The 24,488-nt window shown below is 43.7% G+C and overlaps 1 protein-coding gene across 7 annotated transcripts; it reads left to right on the top strand.

Annotated features, from left to right (window-relative positions):
• The first annotated feature begins 387 nt into the window (after positions 1–387).
• On the top strand, positions 388–24,451 carry LOC6609547. Of its 7 annotated transcripts, XM_032715598.1 has the most exons (9): positions 388–782; positions 6,053–6,786; positions 17,404–17,786; positions 18,005–18,396; positions 18,509–18,637; positions 18,858–19,243; positions 19,656–20,421; positions 22,105–22,809; positions 22,877–24,153. In XM_032715598.1, exons 2-9 carry the CDS (start codon positions 6,642–6,644, stop codon positions 23,523–23,525), a joined length of 3,555 nt encoding a protein of 1,184 aa, XP_032571489.1. In that variant the 5' UTR covers positions 388–782; positions 6,053–6,641; the 3' UTR covers positions 23,526–24,153. The 7 variants fall into 7 exon arrangements, with proteins under 7 accessions (XP_032571489.1, XP_032571486.1, XP_032571487.1 ...); XM_032715597.1 differs by lacking the exons at positions 388–782; positions 6,053–6,786 and adding an exon at positions 14,330–14,823; XM_002034194.2 differs by lacking the exons at positions 388–782; positions 6,053–6,786 and adding an exon at positions 14,330–14,823 and having other exon boundaries at positions 20,563–22,809.
• Positions 24,452–24,488: the final 37 nt, after the last annotated feature.

The raw sequence follows: 24,488 nt of genomic DNA, 5'->3' as shown, positions 1-24,488 counted from the left end.
TATTTCAAATACATTTCTATGGCGGAAACATTTATTTCCAAAGGCAAGCGCACATTTTAACAAAAAAAAAAATAAATATAAAATAGCCAAAGCGAAGCAACAAGTGTCGCACAAAGGTGACGATTGATTGGTGGCATCAATTTCCGAACCTGTCATCCTAACACCTAACGCGCCCACGCAACTCCGGTCTTCCTGCCCCTGTCCACCAGAAATCCGGGTGAACTAACAACTCCAAAAAGCCGGGCAGCCAAAAAAGTATGCATGAATTAAATTCACTTTTTTCCCCACTGCCGCTGCTGCCCGCCGACTGCGCAGTCGCCGCCGACGCAGCGCTGAGCGAAGGTGGAGCGGTTCCACTGTGTGAGATATGTTCATTCGCTACGCGCTCGTCGAACCGCCGAGACGTTCAAATCGCTGCCGCCTTCGTCGCGGGTGTGACAACTTATCCACCTTCCTTGTTAAAACAAAACGAAGAAAAAAATATATAAAAATATTGGGAAGCAAACCTGATTTCCACAAAATAGTTGCATAAATCACACATTTCGAAATGCACACTCTATAAGGCCGATCTAAGGAGTTCTTATTGGAGTAAGGTGGCGCCCAAGTTGGTTATAGCTGTGTATAGTTTCCGTTTTAACCCTCGCGTATGTATGTGCTATTGTGTTATGATATGATATGAAGTGAATTAGCCCATCGTTCAGCTGTCTAAGCGGTTTTCATTGAGTGCACATTGCGGAATTTCAATTACTTAGCCACTCGATAGGAAAGGAGTGCACTTCAAGGTAATTTCCAAGCAAGCGGACTACAGGTGAAACAGTAACTCAATTCCCCGTGGAATCTGTTGTTGATTTGGCGGCGATAAGTTAAATGCCATATTAATAGCCAATTATTAAGTCACCAGCAACCACATCATCATCATCATGAATTGTTCATTCAGTATCGATAAGGTAAACATACGAACTCGAATACATAGCAGAGGAAATAGGCGTCTATAGGAAAGTAAACCAAACATTGTTTAAACAATTAACTGGTTCTCGAGCGAGGATCGTAATACCTGCCATAACAAAGATGGGAAAGATATAGTTTATTCCGTTGATTGGAAGATGAGGTGTATTTCACGTAATAGTGTTACAATATCTATTGTATGCAGTTGAAAACATGGGTACTATAAAATGTTAATTTAATTAGGTAATTACAACTCACCATCTAACCTATTGCTTCCTGACTCACTATGTAAATATACTTGAATATATTTTCTAGACACACTTATCTTAATCTTGCTTTAACTTATCGTATCGGAGCTAAGTAAATATTGAAATCTAGTTATTAAATGAATGCGCAGAATATCCACAAATTTATGAAGCACTCGAATCGAAATCTCCTTGAGTTCCCATGGCATATCCAAGGCTCATATTATGTTTACATCTTGATATGCCAAACCCCCGCATTCCAACGAGAAGATAAGGTTCTCATACGTTTTTCCGATTTTTCGCCCAGTATTATGTATTTTATCTAGCAGATAAGATATGACCGCGCACATACAAATATGTACATATCTCTAGGTTGTATGGCACTCTTGCTCCAATTTCGCGCAATAACTTTTGATTTGTCCGCAGTTTTGATGGGTTTCTTTGTTTGGTCAAAAGTTGGCATGCAATGGGGCAATCACACACACGAGTATCCATCCCCATGCCCGGTCAGATCTAAAAGTTTGTAGCTACTCGCATGTGCATTTCTTGCCATGGCAACCCGCAAGCCGCCAGCCGGTCACAACAAGTCCACCATCACATCCACCACTCCGGCCGGAGTTGTTTGCCACCCAACAACAATAATGGCAATGCCAAGTCGGGCCACCCGGGCAACCCCCTGTCCACCAGGGACATTTATTCCGGCGAGTGGCCAGCTGGGCGCGGCTTTAGTGTCTGGCGTCATTACACCATTTATAGCCCATGTTTTCCCAGAACTTTCGCTGCTCCTTTCGGTGTTTAATCGATAAAGCCGAAACGAGCGTAGGAAACCCTGGAATTTCCCATTTTCATGGCTCCTGGTTGCCCATTTCATTTGTGCTAATTGCAGATCGAGGCCAAGTAACTGATTAATGGGGGCAGTGCTAGGAGCCTTCACTGTGGAGGCGGACGCCCAGTCCACTGTTTACCATTTGTTTGGAGCTCGTTAAGTTGGCTGTTAATTATCGTTCGGAATTTCGCGACGCAGTTTGGAGCCAAAACCCTAAAGTGTTGACTTTGCAAGTAAATATCTCATGAATAGCTTATGCTAAAAGATCAACAAAGTACAAGTCGCACATTCGAAAGCTTTTAATGAGATATAAGGTTATACATAGAACAAATGAGTTCGTTATATGTTTTAATTATAGTTAAATATACAATATATTAGCACTACAAAACATATGCATAAATAGGGTATAGATTTTTGAAGTTCATCTATCTAGAGTCCGCAATCAATCTGCCCAAGTTTATTAACAAACGGAATATACGAGCCTGAAATTAAATAATTAACGTTCCCTTCACTTCCACAATCCCCCTATTTATTTCCATATTTTTATTTTTCGGGCAAAGCTAAAAAAACGCCAATCTAGGAGTATTTCACAGTCGGTAAGCTGCATATGCATACTTGCAACGCTCCAAAAAGTCCAATAAACGGCAATCACAAGAGGCAGCAGCAAATGCTTTTCCACCGCTTTTGGCGATGGCAAAAGATTTGCATAAACAGCAGATACATCTGTGTATCTCTATCTGATGGTGTGTGAGTACATCGCAATTAACATCAAACTCGAGTACTTTACATGCGAGTATTATTGACAAAGTGCCTCGTTCGTACTGGGTTCTAATTTGAAATTGAGATCCGAACACGCCTCTGGAAATGTGCCTCGTTTTGTTTCGAGATTCTGGCTAACCTTCGCGCGATCCCCAGAGACACTAGAACGCAGACTGGAGTGACGTGTTGACGACTTCTAAGCGGACTCACCAAGCTCAGATGATTGCCATCAATGACATCAGCGCGGCTAACGAAGCAAAAGTCCGAGCAAACCGACTGTGACTACAGTTTATGGCTTTCTTCTCGCCCAGCGAAAGCTTTCAAATTGGCCAAAAAGCGGCTGCATTAATTATGAAAACGTTTATAATCTGTGGTTAATCGCTTTCTGGTAATTTGAGTGGAACCTCCATGCTAATAGTGCGGTTTTTAAGGGTGGCACTCGCAGGTTTCACATTTCCCCAGCTACAATCAATAAGTCAAGTTGTTAAAATGCTGACAAATTGCTAGACAATGCAGCTGCAGAGGGGAAAAAACAACTTTAATTGATTCCGCTGAAAGGCAAATGCTCATGTCGATCGATTAACTCAATTAGCCAATGAATCTAATGCCAAAGCTATGCAAATAGATATAGCTACTCTACATTATAGTAAAAACAGGGGAGAAATACACAATTAGCCATAGTGGCACTTCAAGTGAGTGGTGATAAATCACTCTTAATTTGAACAACAAATAACGCAGTAAACTCACTCACAAGTTTTCCACCTTTCTGATTAATATCTTAGTCAAATATATCTTTATATATCTTATAAATAAAAGGCATAATGTGTATCTTTTAAACAGAAGGATCAGCAATTGTTGACTCTTTTGCAATACCACTTAACAACAAATAACTGATAAAGCTGAGTGCGACGGTAAACAGAAACTGAAACTCGGCTGAGCACACATGTTCGATAAGGAGTAACCCCCACTCCAGACCCAAGAGATCTGTGTAAACCGACACCTCCGGCATCCCAAGCGACCGTCACTCACTCTGGTGCCTTGCATCTGTTACTGTGCCTAATCGAAAGTGATGCAGAATGCAGTTTACTTGTAGTATATATATACTAGTATGTATATAGAAGAGTGCGTTTGTCGCAGCCACTTTGAAGGTGAGCCTGTCCAAATGGAACGACAATGCTGCACTTGTTAGGCCCCAGACTTGGGGAACTTTTAGACTCGGAGGCGGCTTGCGACAGCTGTCACGGCTTTGGACAAATTCCGAGGTGGAAACCCAAGACGGAACATTTGTTTACAGGCCCCGCTGGTTCAATGCTCCCATTCTAGTTTCTAAACCATTTCGGCAGCACAAGTGTGCTAATTTCGCAAGTTGTGATTATTCCGAAACCCGATTCAAGATACTCCCATCACTTTGTCATCATTTAAATTTGAGTGTGTGAGCTTTAGGCTTGAAATGTTAAAGCGTGGGAGCTGCATTTTTGATATATTTATACAATATATATGAAGTAAGATCAAGATAAAGTTCGTCAACGTCTTGGAATGACATGAGTGGGTGGCGTAAAAGATGATGATGAAGATGATAATGTGGCTGGGATAATAATAAATAAATAAATTAGCTTTATATGGAAACCAGTTTGAAAGAGTCACAGCACGACTGCGGTTTTTGGTTATTTTTTCCTTTTAATTCACTTATATCTTAATGTTGCTCAAAGGCACTCTTAACCCATGTATGAGCACGGAACCCCAATAACTGAAATCTCGAATGGCATTACTCACTTGATTTTCCGGATGGATTCAGAGCACGTCCTCCAGCAGCTCAGCAGCCCTATCCCAATATGGTCGATATGACTGTTCCGAGTCACTTCATATGCATAAGACTATATATCGAAAGGGGGGTGAGGGCGCGGCAAACCTTTCAACTCGAATTATGCACAATAATCTTACATAAATTTTGAGGCCTTATCTACGCATAGAAACTGGTAAATTGGTTGGGGTTCGCTTGTAGTGGCTGGGCATAAATTAACTCGGGAACATGTAAATATCCAAACGAGTTTATCGCTTCAAGTGAGCGAGCAATTATCCAACAACAAACTTGTTCTATATAGCACACATAGCGTCTGTCGACGTCTATTAAGATTTATAGATTTAGTTGTCGCCTAACATAGATATCGACAAGCGTGTCATTAGATTAGTTTATCTGCGGATATAGAAAGACATCTTCGCGTCTGCTTAATTTTGTTTGGCTGGAAAAGTGTGGGTTGGATTGGCAGCTTAGTTTAATCACTATTTGATTGCTAATGAGTTGGGTACTATAATGTGTTTGGCCTTGGGCAGTTCTAATAGTACTAATGAGCACGGGTTGCAAATCTTACATTATTTCCACAATACCATTTTATTTGTATCATTGGGTTTAGATTGTAATTGATGTACCAAATGAACCCGAATAAAAAGTTTCTCTCCCAACACTTTTAGTGTGCGATATTCTTTTGTATCTCAAAGTTTGCCCAACTTGTGGGAGATATGCTCGCACACAAAAGATCTTCAATTGCTTTTAATGCTCACTTTCATTTCGCAATTAAGAGAGGCTGAGAAAAATGTTGGTTCTCGCGGTTTTTTTTTGTAGATTTTCAGTCTCGTTTCAACTGCGCAACACGCCGGGATATCTCCCGTCGAAAGCGAATTTTTGTGGCTGAAACGAAAAGTTAACGGTAATTAAGTGGCCTATTAGGAAAAACTATTCAATCACCCTTTCTCCCGCTCCGTTTCCCCCCTTTCTTCGGCGATTGCGTGAGCCAAGCCCCAAAAGCGAAAAAGCTGTTCGTGAATTCGCAATCTAAGTTTAGCTGATTTCATCATATTCTCTGCTTTGCGTATCCATTAGATACACGCTCCTGCAGTTCACTGTGTTTCGCTGTGTATATTTGCAAATTAGCTAATGTGCGCTTAGCGCTTAGTGAATGTTTGTGTGGTATTTCGAATTTTGTTTGAACGTCACATTTCGAGAAGAACTAGTAACGATTTGAGTTGGTTTTTTATGGCAGCTTATTTCCACAAAACAGGAAAAAATATAAAAACAGTTTACAAAACTGGTCTACTAAACAAAAGAAGAACAAACTTCTTACCTATTATGTAAATAATATTTTAAAGCTAAGATCAGAAATTTGAAATTCAGAAATACATACTGCTAATACTAAGACCTGTTGACTTATAATGAAATATCTATGTATCTGCTAAAACTCACTTACTTTAAATTCATATCTCACGCTCTGACCTTTTGCAGATATTCGTAAAAACAGACGACAACGAACTTTGAAAAGGGGTAGACGGGGAAACCCAGCGCCGAACTCCGATCGCAACTCTCGGATACAACCAACAGCAATTGCAGACCCAAAATTATATGCCATCCAGCGCATTCATTTCCATAGGATTTTGGTGGAAACCTGCGACCAACAAAGCGAATTTCAAATGTGAACCAATCATACAATAAAAACGCAAAAACCAAAAATAAGAAAAAAAAACCTAAAAAAAATAGCGTGCATGAAAAAAAAGATATTGTGAAAACAACAAAAGATACATTAGGCAAAAGTGTTTCCAAAGCCTTTTCGTATGATTTTTTGAAAGTGCAGTGAAAACGAAATATGATTAATTAATCATTAATGAATATTAAGTAAAGCACCAGCAAAACACGAACAAAACGGGAAAAGCTAAGAAAACACTTCAACTTGCATGTGGAGCAAACGAGAGTTTGGCGCGCTTATAAACGCCCGCGACTAAAGACGCGTTCCCGTTTTTCTCCCCACAAACTTGCCCAACTGCAAGCGGAAGATATAGCCAAATTAAAAGCAAGTTAGTTGCATAAATTGCGGAGGATGGCCACCTCGGAGCAGAGCAGGAGGGCCCTGGAGCCGATTTTCATCGCCACCCCGCCGCCCACTCCGCTGCTCCACCACCATAGCTCCATAACGCGAACCACCACACCCCGCGAAATGCCCACCATGTACCACTTCGATTTTGGTAAGTACTTTGGCCAATTACAACTGTAAGCCCAGCGTATGGAGCTTGTCAATCGATTTCCCACACAAAAAACCATAAGCTATCATTGCACTGAAAGAAATTATGTTATATAAAAGATATCTGGCTTGAGTTCCTAAAGAGTCGGTGGAAATCTATTTCACTTTCCAACCGATAGTAAATTAGTATTCCTCACTATCTATTTAAACAAATATATATTTTATAGTAATTAGGTAAGGTTTTTCCAGTGCATTTGGGAAAAATGCATACAATGTGAATGCAAACAATGTGCGGCTAATTCAAAATACTCAAATACTCATGCCACTTCCGCGCAGGCGCACAATATAAAAATCTCCAAAAAAAGCACTTGGCATGCAGCCCCAGGCAAAGAAACTCAAACTCCGGCTGTGTTAGAGGAAGTGTTTAGGAAACCACTTAAAGCCAATAACCAAGAGGAGAGGGCGCCGATTTGAATTTATAATGAACTCAATAAAGCATGAAGTCACTTTTTATGACCAACTAAGCATGGTATTCCAATGGAAAAGCAAAGAACAGGGGTTATTAACATTTTTGTTAGGTTCATAAAAGTGTGTATTTGTCAAAGATTTTAAGGGATTTTTCCGGCGGATATACAAAAGACTCAAAATATTAATGTGGAAATATAAAATATACACATGTAATAAAAAAAACCAAGCATTAGGAGGACGGATGTGAAAAACCCATCAAAAAAAGCTCCTTTCAATGAAAGAAGCCGCTTGAATATAACAAAACCCCAGTTTTCTATCATCCAAAGAGGCCGAGATGACATCAGTTATTATTATTGCAAATACTATATAGTATGTTTGATATTGCAAAAATGATCAAAACGCACAAAAAGCTCTCAACCAAATCAAACACTGAAAACGTGGAAGGCATTTTAAAATCGAAATTAAACACAACAAACAGAAGCCAAGCAATTGACAACAACGCCAAATGACATATCTATGTCAATTTCCATTTGCAGTAAGCAGCCAAAGACTCAAAAAATGAAAGAAATACACAAAAAGAATCACATGAGTTTTAATTAAATTAAAGACCAACCCAAAACAAGAAATTCAACCCAAGTTGGACACCAAAATGTTTGTTTTGCGCAGCAATCGAGAATAATTCAATTAAAGATTGACAGAAGCAAAAAGCTTCACTCAGGTTATAGCCCATATTTATATGGCAGATAAATATGCCAACTGCCTGACAGAAATCGGGCTTTGCGACCGATTTCTAGTCGGTTTTAGCCATGTCAGTCACGTCTGGCCGGCAGATTTGCGTGCCAGTTTTAACAAGTTTCCGATAATGCTAATAAATAAGTACGAAAAACTATTCCATTGTCACCCTACCAACTGACAGTAATGGCCTGTTCCTATATACACACATATATAAGTATATATGTATATGGCCTAAACGACAGGCAGTTGACCCACTTCCCTCGGCCCACTCGAAAATACTGCCCTCTCTCTGCTAATCCGCTGAATTTCCTTGACATTGAACCACTTTTGGCGGCACCAGCACAAGCGGCTTACCAGTCCCATGAAGCGAACATAGAATCAGTTCCAAAGTCAAAATCCCAACCAGTTTTCGTATTGGCATTTCATATAAAGGTGTTAATTGTGCTTTGCAAAAACCTGTTTTTCAAAATCTCTTGCAAGTCACTTATCTGTAAGGGATGAGTTGTGCCATTGAATAAATTGGTCATTGATGAATTGCGGCTTTTCAATTAAATGTTTGAAGTGGACACAAACATATGGCCACAATTATTTGCAACACAGAAACAAATTTGAAAAATGCTAACAGCCGCAAATCCAAATCCAAAAAGCTTGAAAAAGCTTTGAAAAAGAGTAGTAAGCAGTGTTGCTGTGCTGAAAGTTAGCTACTACTTTTTTATATTTTGCTTATTACGTTTTGGATTGGCTAGCGCAGTTGATTAATATATAATATAATAAATAAATAGCTAATATATTATATAAAATAGAGCTTTACCTAAATAATTTTTAAATTGATTATAACACAATTAATTTTAATCGCCTACCAAATCACTAAAACACTTAGTCCCTTTCAAATTTCAATTTTATTTACTGAATTGAATTGAAAGACTAAGCGCCTCACAAATTGAATTGCTAATCGTTTGGCTTCACCTATCGATCGAAGGTGTTCCAAATCCAATTGGAAATTACCTACCTCAATTAGCGGCCCAATTCTTCTCACACTCCAAAAAAGAAATGCAAAAAACAAATGATGGAAAAGCTGAAAACACACAAAATCGTATTGGATACAAACACAAAAGTATTTCACACTTTCCAAAAGCCAATCAGCACTGCCAACAACAAACAAATCAACTTCATTTGGTTGCAACAACATCGAACTCACCAAGTTACAAACAGAACCGAAGACAGAAACAAAAATATACAAAGGAAAACTGAAAACACAGGGAAAATTGTGCAATCTGCAAAATGCCTGCGATGGGAAAAAACTCAAAATAAAAAAAAAGAAAAACCAAAAACAAGAAAACATTCAGCGCCAATGAACTGAAATGGTTTCATTAGAAGATCGAAGGGGCGATTGGGGGACCCATGGGCAAATGACGACTGGAAGAAATAGAACTTAATTAGTGAAAAATACGACGGCCCTATGTTGTTGATATGTGAAGTGTGTTCTTTGTCTGTCGGAGGGAGAAGGAGTATAGCTGGGTTGGAAAGAGAGCGCAGGTGAAGATTCAGGGGCCAACGAAATGTCGCCAAGTCTATCTATCTCTAATACACTAGCACAATATTTATAGATCTTGGGCGCAGATTTCTGTTGAGTAAAAAAATTCATCTGAAGTTGGTCCAACGAGTGACTTAAATTAGCTATTAAAATCAAGTTAATGATTTCTTTCCTTAAGTTGAAAGCACAGTAAAAGCTATCAAACAAAGTCACCTCTAATCGTTGTAAAAACTAGTGACGAAGGCAACCTCAACATATTACTGAAATCGATTTTATTCCACATTCTTTTTGTAACAGTGCATGGGAAAAATAAATTTTTAAGTTCACTATAAAAATATAGTTCTTTGGTCGTGTCGCCGCCTTGCCCCCAAAACGCCATCCGCACATCATCTAGATTCTAGAACTTTGACTATTTATAAGCACGCGCCCCTTTTTAAAACCGATTTCCTGAGGGCATGCGGCTGCACCGTGAAAATTGCCAGAGCGAGATATATATATGTGCAACAGATCCCCCACTCCACAAAAATAAAGCGACCATATGCAACTGCAACAGATCTTCTATTTTCGTTGGCGCTCTCGAAGCGTGACAATTATAAGAGATTATCCAAAACTCAAAGTCGCGACGCGTGGGCGACCACAAACGATGCCGCCTACGCCACTCGAAAAACACCCATGCCCACCCACTTCCTCCCCACCCAAAGTCCTGCGAAACGGAAGTTGTTGGTTCGATAAACCGGATATAAATATAAATATCCTTTTGAATGGCTAGAACCTCAAGTTCATGAATTGTACTAATAATTCAGCCTGGTTTTTGGCACGTGCAAAACCGAACTTTTGGTCTTATGTCAAGGCAACTTGCGTAAGAGAGTTCCGCAGCCTAGTGACGTCAGCGGATGCTGCAACATATATATTCAACGTATATATATACCCAGATTTATAGCATCAACAAATGGGGATCGTTTGGCCCGAGCAGAGCGATGCTCAAAAGTGCATTCGCATTTCAATTAAAAACAGAAACAGCAAAAAGAGATGGAAAGGAGATACGAATATGGTGAACTGAATGTAGGCGAAAATCGAATATGGAATGCACTGCAAACGAGTGTCAGAGACTATATGATTTCAAGATCAGCCAAACATAGCTTTGCATAAATTACACACGGTAAGCACCACCCACGGAGACATTACCTTAGCTGCTGCCTACTGCCCACCCAGATTTAGAGCCACGGACGATTGCTTCTCTTCGCTTTTGGACAGCCTCGGCCCCAAATTCGTCATAGGAGGTGACTTTAACGCCAAGCACACTTGGTGGGGTTCCAGAGTATGCAATCCAAAAGGACGCGCGCTATGCAGGCAGGTTCTCTCCCGCAACCTCAATTGCCACGGAACTGGGACGCCAACATACTGGCCCACTGACCCTGCAAAAACTCCAGACATCTTGGACTTTGCGATCTCTGGCGGCCTGGACCCGGCAAGAATCCAGACAAGGGAGGTGGAAGACCTTCTCTCGGACCATAGTGCCATTGCCGTTTCGGTCTACGCCTCAGCCATGTTGAGATCCGCGGGTAAAAAGTTAATCTTCAAAACGTCCGACATCAGCAAATACCACCACTGGCTGAACAACTCGACAGTCACTAATCCACCATTGGATACCCCTGAACTTATAGATGCGGCCGTTGTGAACCTCACCTCGCAAATTCAGGAGGCAGCAACTTATGCTGCTCCAAGGTTCTCTAACCAAACGAGGGACAGAAGTAGAGACGTCCACTTTTGGAATCATCGGGTTAATGAGCTCAAGTCAGAGAAAAGGCGTCTCCGACGGGTTTGGTTCCTCTCCAGGAACCCTAGAGACAAAACAGCTCTCAACAGAGCCACCAAGGAGCTGAAGGAAACTCTGGTCAGGCTAAGGAAGGAGGCCCTCGACAGCTTTGTTGGTAATCTCGCGCCGGGTGATCCCCACCACAACCTGTGGAATGTTACCAAGCGCATCAAGAGGCCACTGAAGAGGATCCCGCCCATCAGAAGACAAGACAACTCATGGTGCAGAACTGAGACCGAAAGAGCCAACGCATTCGCCGAGCACTTGGAGGAAGTCTTCACACCAGCCAATCGATGTTCCCCAAATGAAGCAGCCGAAACAGCCAGGCTCCTGTCAGAACCTCTCTTTGACTCCGAGTCGATACCCCAGGCCACGGAAGAGGAAATCAGCAATTTAATAGCGGCAATGGGTAACCACAAGGCTCCAGGCGATGATGCCATCAATGCCATTGCTTTAAAGCTCCTCCCCCCTATTAGCAAGTCACTAATCACGACCATAATAAATAAGTGCTTGCAATTGGGGCACTTCCCTTCATCATGGAAACGCGCCGAAGTAGTTATGATCCTGAAGCCTGGTAAACACGAAGCCAATCCCGCCTCCTACCGCCCGATCAGCCTACTACCAGTACTCTCCAAGATACTCGAAAGAGTATTTTTGACCAGAGTATTGCCGGTGATTGAGGAGGCTGGTCTGATCCCTGATCACCAGTTTGGCTTTAGGCGCCGCCACGGGACACCAGAGCAAGGCCACCGAGTAGCGCAATATATCCTGGACGCCTTTGAGAATAAGAAATACTGCCTAGCAGTAATGCTGGACATTAAGCAAGCCTTTGATCGTGTTTGGCACCCCGGTCTCCTCCTAAAGCTCAAAAACGGCCTGCCCCAGCCATATTTCAAGTTCTTAAAATCGTTCCTGGAGGGCAGAAGATTCGCCGTCAGGTGTGGAGAAGCGCGCTCAGACGTCAAAGAAGCCCGTGCAGGAGTTCCCCAAGGAAGCGTTCTCGGTCCGCTCCTCTACAACGCGTATTCGGCTGACCTGCCGGTGATACCGAGCCAGTACATTATGGCAGCCACTTACGCCGATGATACTGCGTTCCTAACAACAGCAGATACCCCAGCAGAGGCCTCCCAGACTATGCAGGAGCAACTAGATCTACTGAACACGTGGCACACGAGATGGAATATATCGGTAAACAGCGACAAGTCAACCGCTACCACCTTCGCAACTAGACGCGGCACTTGCCCACCAGTCAGTTTCAACGGGTTCCCAATCCCAGAGGTAGCCAATCCAAATTATCTTGGCTTTACACTGGACAGGAGACTTACATGGAGACCACACCTGCTAAAGAAGCGGAAACAGGCGGAGAACCGAGTCCGTGAATTCTACTGGCTGATGGGCAGACAATCTAAGCTACCGACTTCCACTAAGCTCCTTATCTACAAAGCGATCATAAGGCCAATCTGGACGTATGGCATTCAACTGTGGGGCACTGCATCGAAAAGTAACATCAACATTATCCAGACATTCGAAAACAAAACGCTCCGCACAGTCACAAACGCTCACCCTTTCCACGATAATGCCACTATACACGAGGTCCTCAGCTTCCCCTGGGTGAAGGATGAGATTAAGAAAAGCAGCAGGCAGTACATGCAGAGGCTTCAAGACCACCCAAACAACCTGGCACAAGACCTGCTGGACACCAGTCAACGCACCAGGAGGCTGCACCGATCACACCCTTTGGACCTCTCTGGGATTAGACACGCAAATTAAATTAAATTATATACATACATTATTATATACATCATACATACAATATCGACAGTTATTGTATAGTTTCGCAACAATTTATGTAATCAATTAATTCTCTACCGTTAAGTTTAGTCATCAAATTTAATGATTGTCCGCGAAGGACAGTTTTAAATTAATATATCCAAAAAAAAAAAAAAAAAATAAATTACACTAAACGAAAAAAAGCCATTTTTTGGTCAAGATACTATTGATATCTTAAAAAAGTTTACCTTACATAAAGTTCTAGGTAAAGTTCTTACATAAAGTTCTAAAGTTATATAAAGTTATAGTTCTAAATAATTAGGATAACTTTTATAAATAATAATATAAAATTATAAAAAATAATAAAAAATCGCATATCCTATAGAAGAAAGCTCTATGATTCAACAGCATACTTGGTCTTGAACTATTAGCCTTTTAAAATGTGTTACGCCGAAATTTAAGAACTTATTCCATGATTTAGAACATCCCAGACTCCCAGTGCATTTCCACGAACCGATTTGCCCAGCTGTGATGCCCCTGATTTATATAAAGTCCACCGAAAGTGTCTCCAACTCTGCGGCCAGCTGCTTATTTATGTGTAGCGGCTGCAACACCGCATGTTGCTGGGGTCGCCAAATGTTGCTGGTGGTGCTTTTTGTCAGTTGCAACTCCAACGGCGGCCACCTTTTTTGGCACACTTATGCAACATCAGCAGTGGCAGTAAGTGGATGTGTTTCATGCCCCAAAAGTGGACATAATTGCACATGTGTGGGGGCAACACCCAGTCGTGGTACCGATTCCTATTACCCAGGAAATGGGCTCTCTTTGAAGTCGCTTAACTGATTGACTGATCGGCCGTGGCGGGTGAGATTTCAATTTGGAACTGGAATTGCTGGCACTGGGAAATTGGCAGCCATTCTGGCAGAGAGTGAATAATGCCCAAGTAGTCGAGGGTTCAGCAACATTTGACGTCGCCGGCGGTGGCGGCTTTAAATAAATCAGCCGTAAAGACAGCAGAGACCAGCCGCCAGTAGACAACTTAAATCCCGGCGAGAGCGAGGGAGTCGGAAAAGAATCGTGGCCTTTGTTAATAGCACCAGCCCCACACAACACAAGCGCAAGCACAAACAACAACACCCACACTCGGACCAAAACTGGAGTGCAACTATTTATAATGCCGAGCAACATGTTGCTGCGCGAGCTTTGTGTTGTCGATGTTGCTGCTGCCGTTTAGTTGAGCACGAGAAGCCGGCGCGTGAAGTTCGCTCGAAATGCGTTCGAAAGTAGCTTTGTTTACACATGAGTGAATAAATACCGCCTCAATATGAGCAAGAAAATGTGGCAGAAGATCTTCAAGTCCAAGTCGCAGAAGCCGCAGCCCTTGTCCAAAATCAACAAGCGACACAGTCGCATTGCTTACGAGGAGTACCAGCAATTAACCGATCTGCTGGCCGGTGAAAATGGACAGCTCAGTTTCGGCAACGAAAAGGAAAATGAGCACGAAAATGGAAATGGAAGTGGCGGCATTGACGTTTTCGAACAGCAGCCGCTGCAAGGTTCTTTCAACTCGTTGCAGTTTAGTGAGGCGCATCAGCTGCAGCAACAGCAGCAACAAAAATCGCAGCAGCAACAGCTGTCAACGTTTTCGCGCGTTCGCAACACATTTTCCATGAAACGCAACAGCAGCAGCAGCAAAAAGCTGGGAAATGCCAAGCCAAGTGAGTCGGATGCAGCAGCAACAGTTGCAACAGCAGCAGCAGCAACATCAGCAACATTAACTAACCATGCGGCAGGCAATCAACTGCAACGCGTCTTGATTGTTGTCAATAAGATCGATGTGGCCACTAACTGCCTGACTAATCATTTGCATGCCAATCCTACAAAAACTGTGATTACGAATGCAGCAATTAAATCATGTAATTTCCAGTACAAATTAACAACTCATTTCTGCTTAATGAAACGTTTACTCTGCGGTGAAAGCTGTAGGTAAAATCTCAGCCAAATGATGTCATTTTGGGATTTCTTCAATATAACTGAAACTTAAAGACTTGATGAGTGGGTAGTTGTTTAGTTTAAAGAATTCTAAAATTAATCTCGTTTTTCGGGACTACGGAAAACGTATAAACATTGTAGAAGGTATAAATTTTCAATGAATCATTATTATTGCAATGTTAAAGTTCATAAACAAAAGTTCTATGACACATTCCCATATTATTGAGTCCCCTAATATGAATTAAGTATTTATCTACGGTTTAGGGGTTTTTCAACTTAAAGTAAATTCAAAAGTTAAGTTTTGACATTTTTGCCAAGTGCAACCAAGCCCGTCTGGTTCCCAGCTTACCCGTTCCGAGGTGCCAAGTCCTCGGTTTTAGTTACCACGGCCATACTTCTTGGGTGTCACGGGGTCAGAAGTTCAGAGACTAGCCAAGAACCTGAAAGCTGCTTGGCCTGGGAACAGGGAAACTGTTTGTATTACGCTTTTACCATATTGCACACACATAAATACATTTATGGGCCCACTGACAGCTTAAGTGGCTTATGGAGATTGCCCAACAACCTGCCGCAAAGACGTGGTATGGAAATGCCTAAGACTAGACTAACCAAATAGAAAGATGGGCCAGGGATTGGGCAAGCCGAAATATCATATTCGACTAGATTTACAGTGGCATTCATCACTCGCCTCAATGGCTTTCAACTTTTGATCTAGTAAACTCTTGACCATTTAAAAGTCCCTCGGCTCCATCGCTCGAGATCCGCTGAAGATCTGATGGGACGTGGAGGCCCTGGTGGTTGTATTTTTAAATATCTCAAGTGGATGCACATAGTGCATATATCTCATGCTCGAAGCATCATTAGCGCAAGACAGACGGCTAGATAGATAGCACAATTCACCCACTTCTCAGCGCCGAGGATTATGTTGGAATAATATGAATAATATGCGTAACACACAACTTTGCATTGATTCAAATGGAAATGAGACATAATGCTCTCAAGATGTTGCGGAAATTCTGCTGCTCTTGTCTTGTGCGTGTCGCTGATTGATGTAATCACAATCTGACATGGTAATTGGATTTCCATCGTCTCTGTGATTAGTGGCCGCCTCCACTGGTGCTTCTAATTATTGTTCCCCAATGCCCACTCAAAGCAAAGGGAGTTTTTTGTAGCTCAGCTAAAGAACTATTCCTCTGTTGGCGGAATAAGAAACTATTACAGTCGTCTTACAAAGAATAAAACCTAAAAACCTTGATTACAATTCATTTGTTGTTCTTTAATTGAAAGCAATGGAAAATAATGTTTTGAGCTTTAATGATTCCAAATAAACCCCGTTCTCGTCGAACGTATTCTTAGAAAGAATGTAAAAATTGATATTATTACCTAAACACTTCGAATTTCTAAGGAATCTAATATGTTTGTTTAGAAATTAAGGTAAATTAGCGTAAAGAATAAACATTAGAAAAACTGATCAAATAATCAAGTACTGGTTCGTGGGACGACGGTGGCACCTGCCATCCGCGAGATGCCAGATACTCGATCTTTGAGATACAATTCCCGCCCACAGGCCAAAAGCAAAAGAGTTTTGGCTGAGACCAGCTGCCCAATTTGGACAGAGCCACATTTCATCAGTCTGCGGCCAGAAGATAAATAGCAATTTATAGGCTGATCGCCAAAGACGAATCAAAATAATAGCTATAAATTATTTGGGGCTGGGACTGCTCCATTGTTTCTGCATTTTTGGTGGATTTATTGCTGGTACAGACAATTTGTCGCCCAAAAAACAATCGACCATGAATCTGCCAGCGGGTGTTTTTCACTTGGCTGCCAGCCATTTTCACTGGGAAAGTGACTGGGCTTTTCCCATTGCCGAACTTTCCCTGTAAGAGCCAAGCCCTTTTGATCTAGATATTGGATCTACTGCACTACCAACTTAATTTTAAAACAACCTTTTCATTTATATGTTAATTAAAGCTTATTTTTATAGGGTAATATTCCATTTTCATTTTGTTAGCAGCATGAACCTAAAATATCTAGTGTTGACTGCTGAATTTATGTTAAATATTTGTAGTAATTTACTAGTTTAATTTTCCACCCTGCTGAGTGATAATTCCAAGTTTTTAAAATCAACTGACAGTTTACTATTCCTATCCTTTCTATTGTTGATTTGTTTAAACAGAGACACACTCCTCTTTTGAACCCCTCACCTCATCTAACAAACATTGCTAAAGTGCTCGTAGCTAACAGAAACCCCTGTCGAAATTCGATTCCCAACTAACCTATCCATCTTTTGGACGCATCCACAGCAACAAGCAGCACCACGGATCCCGAGACCGAAGACTCCAGGCGGGGCGCGGAGGATGATTTGCCTGCCCCGCCGCCACTGACCTCCGGATCCTCCCTTCCGGTGCCGGAGTACGTGCCCGAGCAGTCAACACAGCTGACACCCTGTCCCTGCTGCAGTCGCACCTTCGTCGTGGACGCGCTGCGCAAGCACGTCGTCATCTGCGAGAAGGCCTCCAAGAAGCGCAAGATCTTCGACTCGTCGCGCCAACGCCGCGATGGAACGGCTCTCTCCACGTACGTGCTGCCCAAGAACTTTGGCCTTCCCAGTGCGGAACGCACTGTCGGAATACCATCTCCTCCGATCACCGGTCGCGAAACCACGTCAGTAAATGCTGCTCCAGAGGTGAGTACATCGCTGTAAAAATGTAGACATTTTTTTTTTGAGTTTTTTTATTGAGAGATTAATAAGTGTTATTAAAAATAAGATACATCACATTTATGTGTTTACCCAATGATATCTTTCTGGTTTCTGACCGCAGCTTCTTAGACAAATATTCCATATCTATATCTATATAAAGATTTTTGCCACCACTAAGTGTGTATGTTCCCTACCGATTCCAGCCAGTGAACTCACCACTGCCAGTTCGTCGAAAGTCTCAAACGGAGATGGTGCGCTCCACTGCCCGAGCCTCCATGCGCAAGGCAGCATCCACACTTTCCTCTAACTCGGCAACGGAGGCTCCAGCTGTGGCACCTGCTGCTTCGACTGCTCCAGCTGTTCCGGCTGCTCCCCTCGTCCGCGAACGATCGCTGGCCAAGCGGATCAAGGCACCTGCCTGCGATCGTTGTCCCCACTGCGATCGTACCTTTAATCCCAAGGCATTTGATCGCCACGTAGAATGGTGTAAGGAAAAGGCTATTCAGGCCACCATGAAGTCCACCAACAGCCAGGAGACCAGCAAGGCCAAGGAGCGCCTGGAGGCCAGGAAGCAGTACAGGCCCCCCAATCTGAAGTAAGCCTGGATTTAGTTGACACCCTGTGATCTATCTACTTAACACACGTTTTTGTTTTCTCGTTTCAATTTATTTTGTTGCAATTATTTAATTGACCGCGATGTTTGACAGAACCAAGAGATCCCTCGCCAGAGATAAGTACTCCGGTAACCACGAGGAGGTTCTGGAAGCGGGCGAGATGACAACACCCAAGCCAAGCCTGATGTCCCATTCGATGACGTCGTCCATGCACAGTGATAAGTAAGTAGAGGGTTTCCGAAATCCATAGATTTCTCTTAGATAGGTAGTCTAACCCCCAATGCTCTTCTGGCTCTATCTTAGTCGTCCTTGATTAATCCCGTAAAGCGTAATCGTAATAGTAACCTTTTGATAGCAATTATTGCCACCGTCGTGTAGTCTCAACACACCGTAGTTAGATCTTCGATCAGCGATCTTCACTCATCCCCAAAATGATCTTCAGCACTCAAGCTCAAGTCACCAGCTCGCGAGCAGGAAGTCGTGCCAAAGCAAACTCCACGGTTACCCAGAACCAAGTAAATCTGTTCAATGAGGATCCACCATCACCGCCGCCACCTAAGGAACGATCTGCACTGCGCCGTTCCAAGCGCACTCAGCGGGAATCCTGCAACGAAATTGACGAGACCATGGAGCAGCTGAGGCGGAACAGCGGTGGAGATGCTCTCCAGTTGGCCAAACTCGATTGCGTGGAGGCGCCAGTTCTCCAGCCAGCTAGACGACGCAAGAGAGGGCCCAAAACGGATAAACTAGATGGGGTCGAAAAGCAGATCTGCCTACCCCAAGTAACCATGACATTTGACGAGCTCAATGGGTTAATCAAGCGCAAAGGTATGGGTTGAACTTCTGACTTGGTATTCACCAATCCCTACGAGAGCTGCCCACTGTAAGTGGCATGCAGTTCTCCAATTAAACACTAAAACACTGATGCATTTAAGATCTAAGAACCCGGAACCATTTCATGATCGTTAATTAGTGCGCGCCGCATCGAAGCATTCAAAAGATCAGCGAAGCATTAAGAGGCTTCAGTTGGGTTTTAATAAGATTAGGAGTCGAAGAAATAGAGGGTATCAAAAGAAATATATGGGTGGGAGAATAGAAGTGGGGAATATCGACTGAAGCGCTCAAAAGTAACATCAATTTTCTACACAAAACCACAAAGTAATACTCCGAATATTCGAGGAAAAATTTTTTTCTAACCCGAGTCTAAAACCCTTCCATCCTCCATGCGGTTCCACATCAGGCGGCACGCCCATTTGCAATGTGGAAATGGATGAGCAGGGAATCGGTAGTCTGGTCTCCAAGCACCACTCATCAGCAACCCTAGTGCGTAAGGCACATCGTCGTATTCGCACCAAGGAGAACCCCGATCTGGAGTTGCGTGCCCTGCAATCGTCATGTTCAGCTATTTCCAAAGACGTACAGTCCAGCCTAGTGCCCATGCAGAGAAATCAGTCAAAGATATACTCCGGATCCGAGGAGGATTCGCCAAGGTCAGAGATTCAGATCAAGCTAGAAACTGCAACCATGCGCACGGTATGCCTACCTCAGAAGAAATCAGGTCGCTCTTCCCAGGCTAACTCGGAGCCCAAACGAGCTTTGCCAATGTCCGATTTAAAGGAAAGCTTTGAGGCCATCAACCAATCCATAGGCCAAACAGTTCTCCCGAGACTACAGATGGGAAATGAGAGGCAGGACTATGAACCGGAGGAGGACGGAACGGATAATTATACCAGTGATCTAGATGAGGAACCCGAAGGTGATGACCTAATGGCTCGAGCAGCAAAACTAATAGAGAGGGCTCGTTCAAACTCCAGTCCCATCCGCAATCCTGAGCAGGTAGATAGCCACAGTGAACATAATGAGGAGCAACCAGAGGCGGAACGGGAACTAAGGCTGCCGCCTTTGACCAAACAAAATAGCAACGTCAGTCGCCGTGGATCCCATGAGAATAACGAAAGTGCTATTGCGTACTTCAAGGCACTTAATGCCAAGCGTCGTTCAAATAGGTTTGTATCCCAAATAAGAGCCAAATAATCCATCCAATCCTCCCCAGACGACAGCCAGACAGAGCACTAATGGGCGGTTCATCATATCGTACCATACCGTATATAATGTTTACTTAACCAATTGCAATCTTTTTTTAACAGCGGCCTGGGGGACAAATACGATCCCTTCCTCTCGGCTAAGCGGCAGCTGGAGGAGCTTTGCTCACCCAGCACGCCGCCGCCAGAGGAAGAGGTGACCACCACCAAAGTTACTAGAACAATGACACCCACAGCAACCAGCACTCCCACAGCCACACCCAGTATCGCCATGACCACTTCATTGACCACGGCAGTCGGTAAGCCCGTACAGGTTACCCAAAAGACCACTCCGACTTCCAATTTTCGACGTACTTCATCGCTGAGAGGGCCACGTCGTACGCCCATGCTGAACAGCCGGCCGTTGTTTGCCACCAACTATCGCCCCACCATTCAGCGGGGTCTGTCCGATGAGGGACCCATCTCCACCAATTTCCTTAAACCAGAGGAGTTCGACGAGATGCCGGTAAGAGCTGCATGCGGCAATGACTTTCACAGCCCAAGAGTCGTGCGCCGGGATACCAGTGCCTCCAACCGAAAGCAACTGCTTAAATTGCCCGTGGGTGGAACCAGTGAAGCCAGCAACGCATCCTCCTCTCCTCAGGCCGCCCGCAGTGTGGCCAAAACTGACTCCCTGGCTGTGTTCCTCAAGTACGAGCACGAGCTAGAGCAGCTGAATGGCAAGGCGGCTGAGCTGGCAGCCGCCAGCCAGTTGACCAGCAAGGAGCAAAAAGACAAGAGCAACACGCTGAGCAAACAGAACTCTGCGAAGAGCTTGGGACACAGTACTCCCACACAGTTGCCACCATTAACTCCAACAACGGTGCCCGTTTCGCCAGGTTTGGTTAAAGAGGTCAATTTCCCACCGGTGGCCACTCCGCTTCGATTGGAACCCATCAACAAGGCGGCGAAGATCTCACCGGCTCCCCTTACGCCCATCAAGCTGGAAAGCATCTTTGGAACGAGGAGGGAAACGGGTCTGGGGTCAGGATCGGGCTCTGTGGCAGGCGATTACATAGATCCCAAGCTGATAAACGCCTTTGATAATCTGCATGTAAACAGTGGTATATCATCGGATGCCAGCTCCACGCCTCAGCAGTTGTCCCAAGGCCGGAGCAGGAGTAGCTCCCAGTCCACCATCACCCACGAACGGAGGCAATCCGGTGAGGCCAGGAACCTGCTGAAGCGGAAGATGCGATTGGGACGGAACCAGTTTCTGTACGATGCCTCGCCAGAGGATGCGGATGCTTCATCAAGCTGCTCGGCAGACGATGAGGCCAACCGGTCGTCCATGGAGTACGACGAACAGTGCTGGCAGCAACAGCAGAAACAGCTATTGGCCAATCCGCTGCCGCTGGTCATGCCCATGGTGCACAACGCCATGCCCACCTTCGATGATTTTGACTTCGAGGAGTTCCTCTCCTCATTCGAGAACGAGAATGACGACGAGCAATTCCCGCTGTTCAAGGACTGTCGCGAATTCCTCATGAATCGCTCGACGAGCAGACAACGCTCGTTCCAGAAAGCGACTTCGACGCTACAGACGACAGCCACACAGATTACACCACTTAGTCACCAGTCCAAGATTAAAGACAATCACGCCCACAGGTCTGATTCAAAAATGCCCGAGGAGAAACTGCAACGGCAGCAGTCGAATGCCTCCAATTCCAGCAGCCAGGAGGAGAAGAGCCGCCAGGAGATGGAGAAACGGCCGGCCGACGATGATCAAAGAAAGCGAGAGATTTTTATTAGCATTGAGACGGAGGCCAATGCTCAGGGGCGCTCACCCATTTCGCCCGATTCACTGCGCCACATGGTGGGCAATGCCCAGGCGCACATCGATGTCCTGCACATTGAAAACGGAAACGAGCCGGAACACGCAAGGTTTAGCAAGATCAGCGACACGGAGGACGCCGGAAACGAGCCCAGGGATCAGGCCAGCCAATCTACCAACCGGCTGGCCCCATCCTCGAGCGGATCCGGATTGGCGCCCAACGTGCAGCTGAACAATGCCAAGAATCTGATCCAGCAGATGCATAGCGAGTTCCGGCTTATGGGCGAGGAGGCCAGTGCCTCCATGCGGCGCCAGCTTATCGGAAGTAACGGCGGTAGAGGCGAGGAACCGCAGCGCTCCAGTAGTGGGCTCCCTTCTTCAAATACAACACACCGGGTCGTGGCCAGCTCGCCAATGACTCCGTCACCGTCGGCGGATTCAGATGAGTTAAGTAGTCTGGATGGCTATCCCGTGTCCTCGTCGCAGGGTTTACGTCGAGGAGCCAGCTCCAAGCTAAGCTCGGATTCAGCATACGGCAGGTAAGGTTTTTTTTTAAAATGGCAGTATGCAATGTATTGATATATATTCCATTATGACCACTTGTAGCAGCAACTCACCTTATAGCTTGTCGCGACAACGCTCCTCTGAGCTCCAAGCCGGCACACTACAGTCCCAGGGATTGATGCGTCCACATACGGCCAGTGCCAAGCTGGCCAGTTGCATGATCGATGCCTCCACGCAGGCACACACTGATTATGGCACCCTGAAGGCTCGCCAGCGTCTCTTTGCACCAGAATGTGGAAACAACAATGGCGAAGGAGGCGAGTCGTACAGTAGCGGATCCGAACACTCTTTTGCAACAAATCCAAAACAGCAGCAGAACATCAACTACAACTATCAACAGCCACTGCAGCAAGATCAGCAGAAGCAGCAGCAGATGCAACAGATGCAGCAGCAGCAACAGATGCAGCAAATGAACTGCAACTACAACTACCAACAGGAGCAGCAGCAGCTCCATCATCAGCAGCAGCTTCAGCATCAGCAGCAGCAGGCTAAAATCCCAACACCAGCAGGTTACAACACAACCAACAACAATGTACCGATGACACCCACAACGTCAGAGAACTCACTGATGAGCACCTCGTCCATGAGCTCAAGTAAGAAGTCCAATTACTGCTACGAATGTGGCTCCAAGTTCATATTCGAGACCGCCAAGTTCTGCATGGATTGCGGCTTGAGGCGTGCTGAACTTTAGATTAACCCCACGTAGCCATTGTTTTCAGTAGCTGACACCACTCACAAAACACAGAAAATGAACACTAGCCCGGAATGAAGACGTCCTCCTGGATTGGTTTTGGGATCTTAAATATATACCAAATGTAGTTGTTAAACGCAAGCAGATTGCGAAGAGCGCTAACACCGCTTCTATACAGAATAATACAAATAATATATATTTTAATACGAACCAAATGAAGCAAAACAAAGGTTTTATGTCGAGCAAACTTTAATTAAACGAACTAAACTTGGCATTTCTATCTTACACATATTTCTCATCTTCAATTGCTTAAAATACAAAAAAGCAAGCAAAAAATGCAACTCAACGTAAACAAAAAATAAACACTTTAACAAAGTTGTTGATTAACAAAGACTGAACGAATTTAAAGAATAGCGATAAAAAAAAAACATTTGAATATCCAACGCGGCAAGAGCAAAACTATTTTTAAACATTTTTTCAATACCTAACGCAGCAACTCCATTGTATTTGTATTTTGTAATCGTTTTACTAATTATGTAGACACTGCTTAAATATATATAAATATATATGATAAATATGGATTCGAATCACCGATTTGGATGAATATAAAAAAAATTGATTAAAATGACGAATTTGACTTAACAATCATAAGAACGCATCCGTTTGGATTCCATTGGTCCATTTCTTAAACAAAGCTTGAATCAAATGTTTTTCTTTTTCCACTTGCAGGACGCCAAATGGAATATCCTGGATATTCTTCTTCGTAACGTAGTCTATAACTATTGTTATCAGAAACTTACATTAAAACAAAACAAAAACTTCAGGTTTACAGATGTGGGATAGCTTAAAATATTTTAGTGCTGCCTGAGCATTGAATAAATTTGATTTGGTTTCATCCCATCTCTTCTAGAGGATCATATTATGAACACACTAATGCCTTGAACATTTACATTTTCCACTTAG

The sequence above is a fragment of the Drosophila sechellia genome, chromosome 2R, assembly GCF_004382195.2.
Source record: "Drosophila sechellia strain sech25 chromosome 2R, ASM438219v1, whole genome shotgun sequence".
NCBI classification, from domain to species: domain Eukaryota; kingdom Metazoa; phylum Arthropoda; class Insecta; order Diptera; family Drosophilidae; genus Drosophila; species Drosophila sechellia.
This window is presented reverse-complemented; position numbering and strand designations above follow the sequence as displayed.

Coding starts and splice junctions, on each gene's coding strand:
- LOC6609547 (XM_002034194.2), top strand. CDS start 14,430: ATGAGCAAGAAAATGTGGCAGAAGATCTTCAAGTCCAAGTCGCAGAAG. Junction 20,422..20,562: donor GCCAAGCGTCGTTCAAATAG/GTTTGTATCCCA, acceptor TTTTTTTAACAG/CGGCCTGGGGGACAAATACG. Junction 22,810..22,876: donor TCGGATTCAGCATACGGCAG/GTAAGGTTTTTT, acceptor GACCACTTGTAG/CAGCAACTCACCTTATAGCT.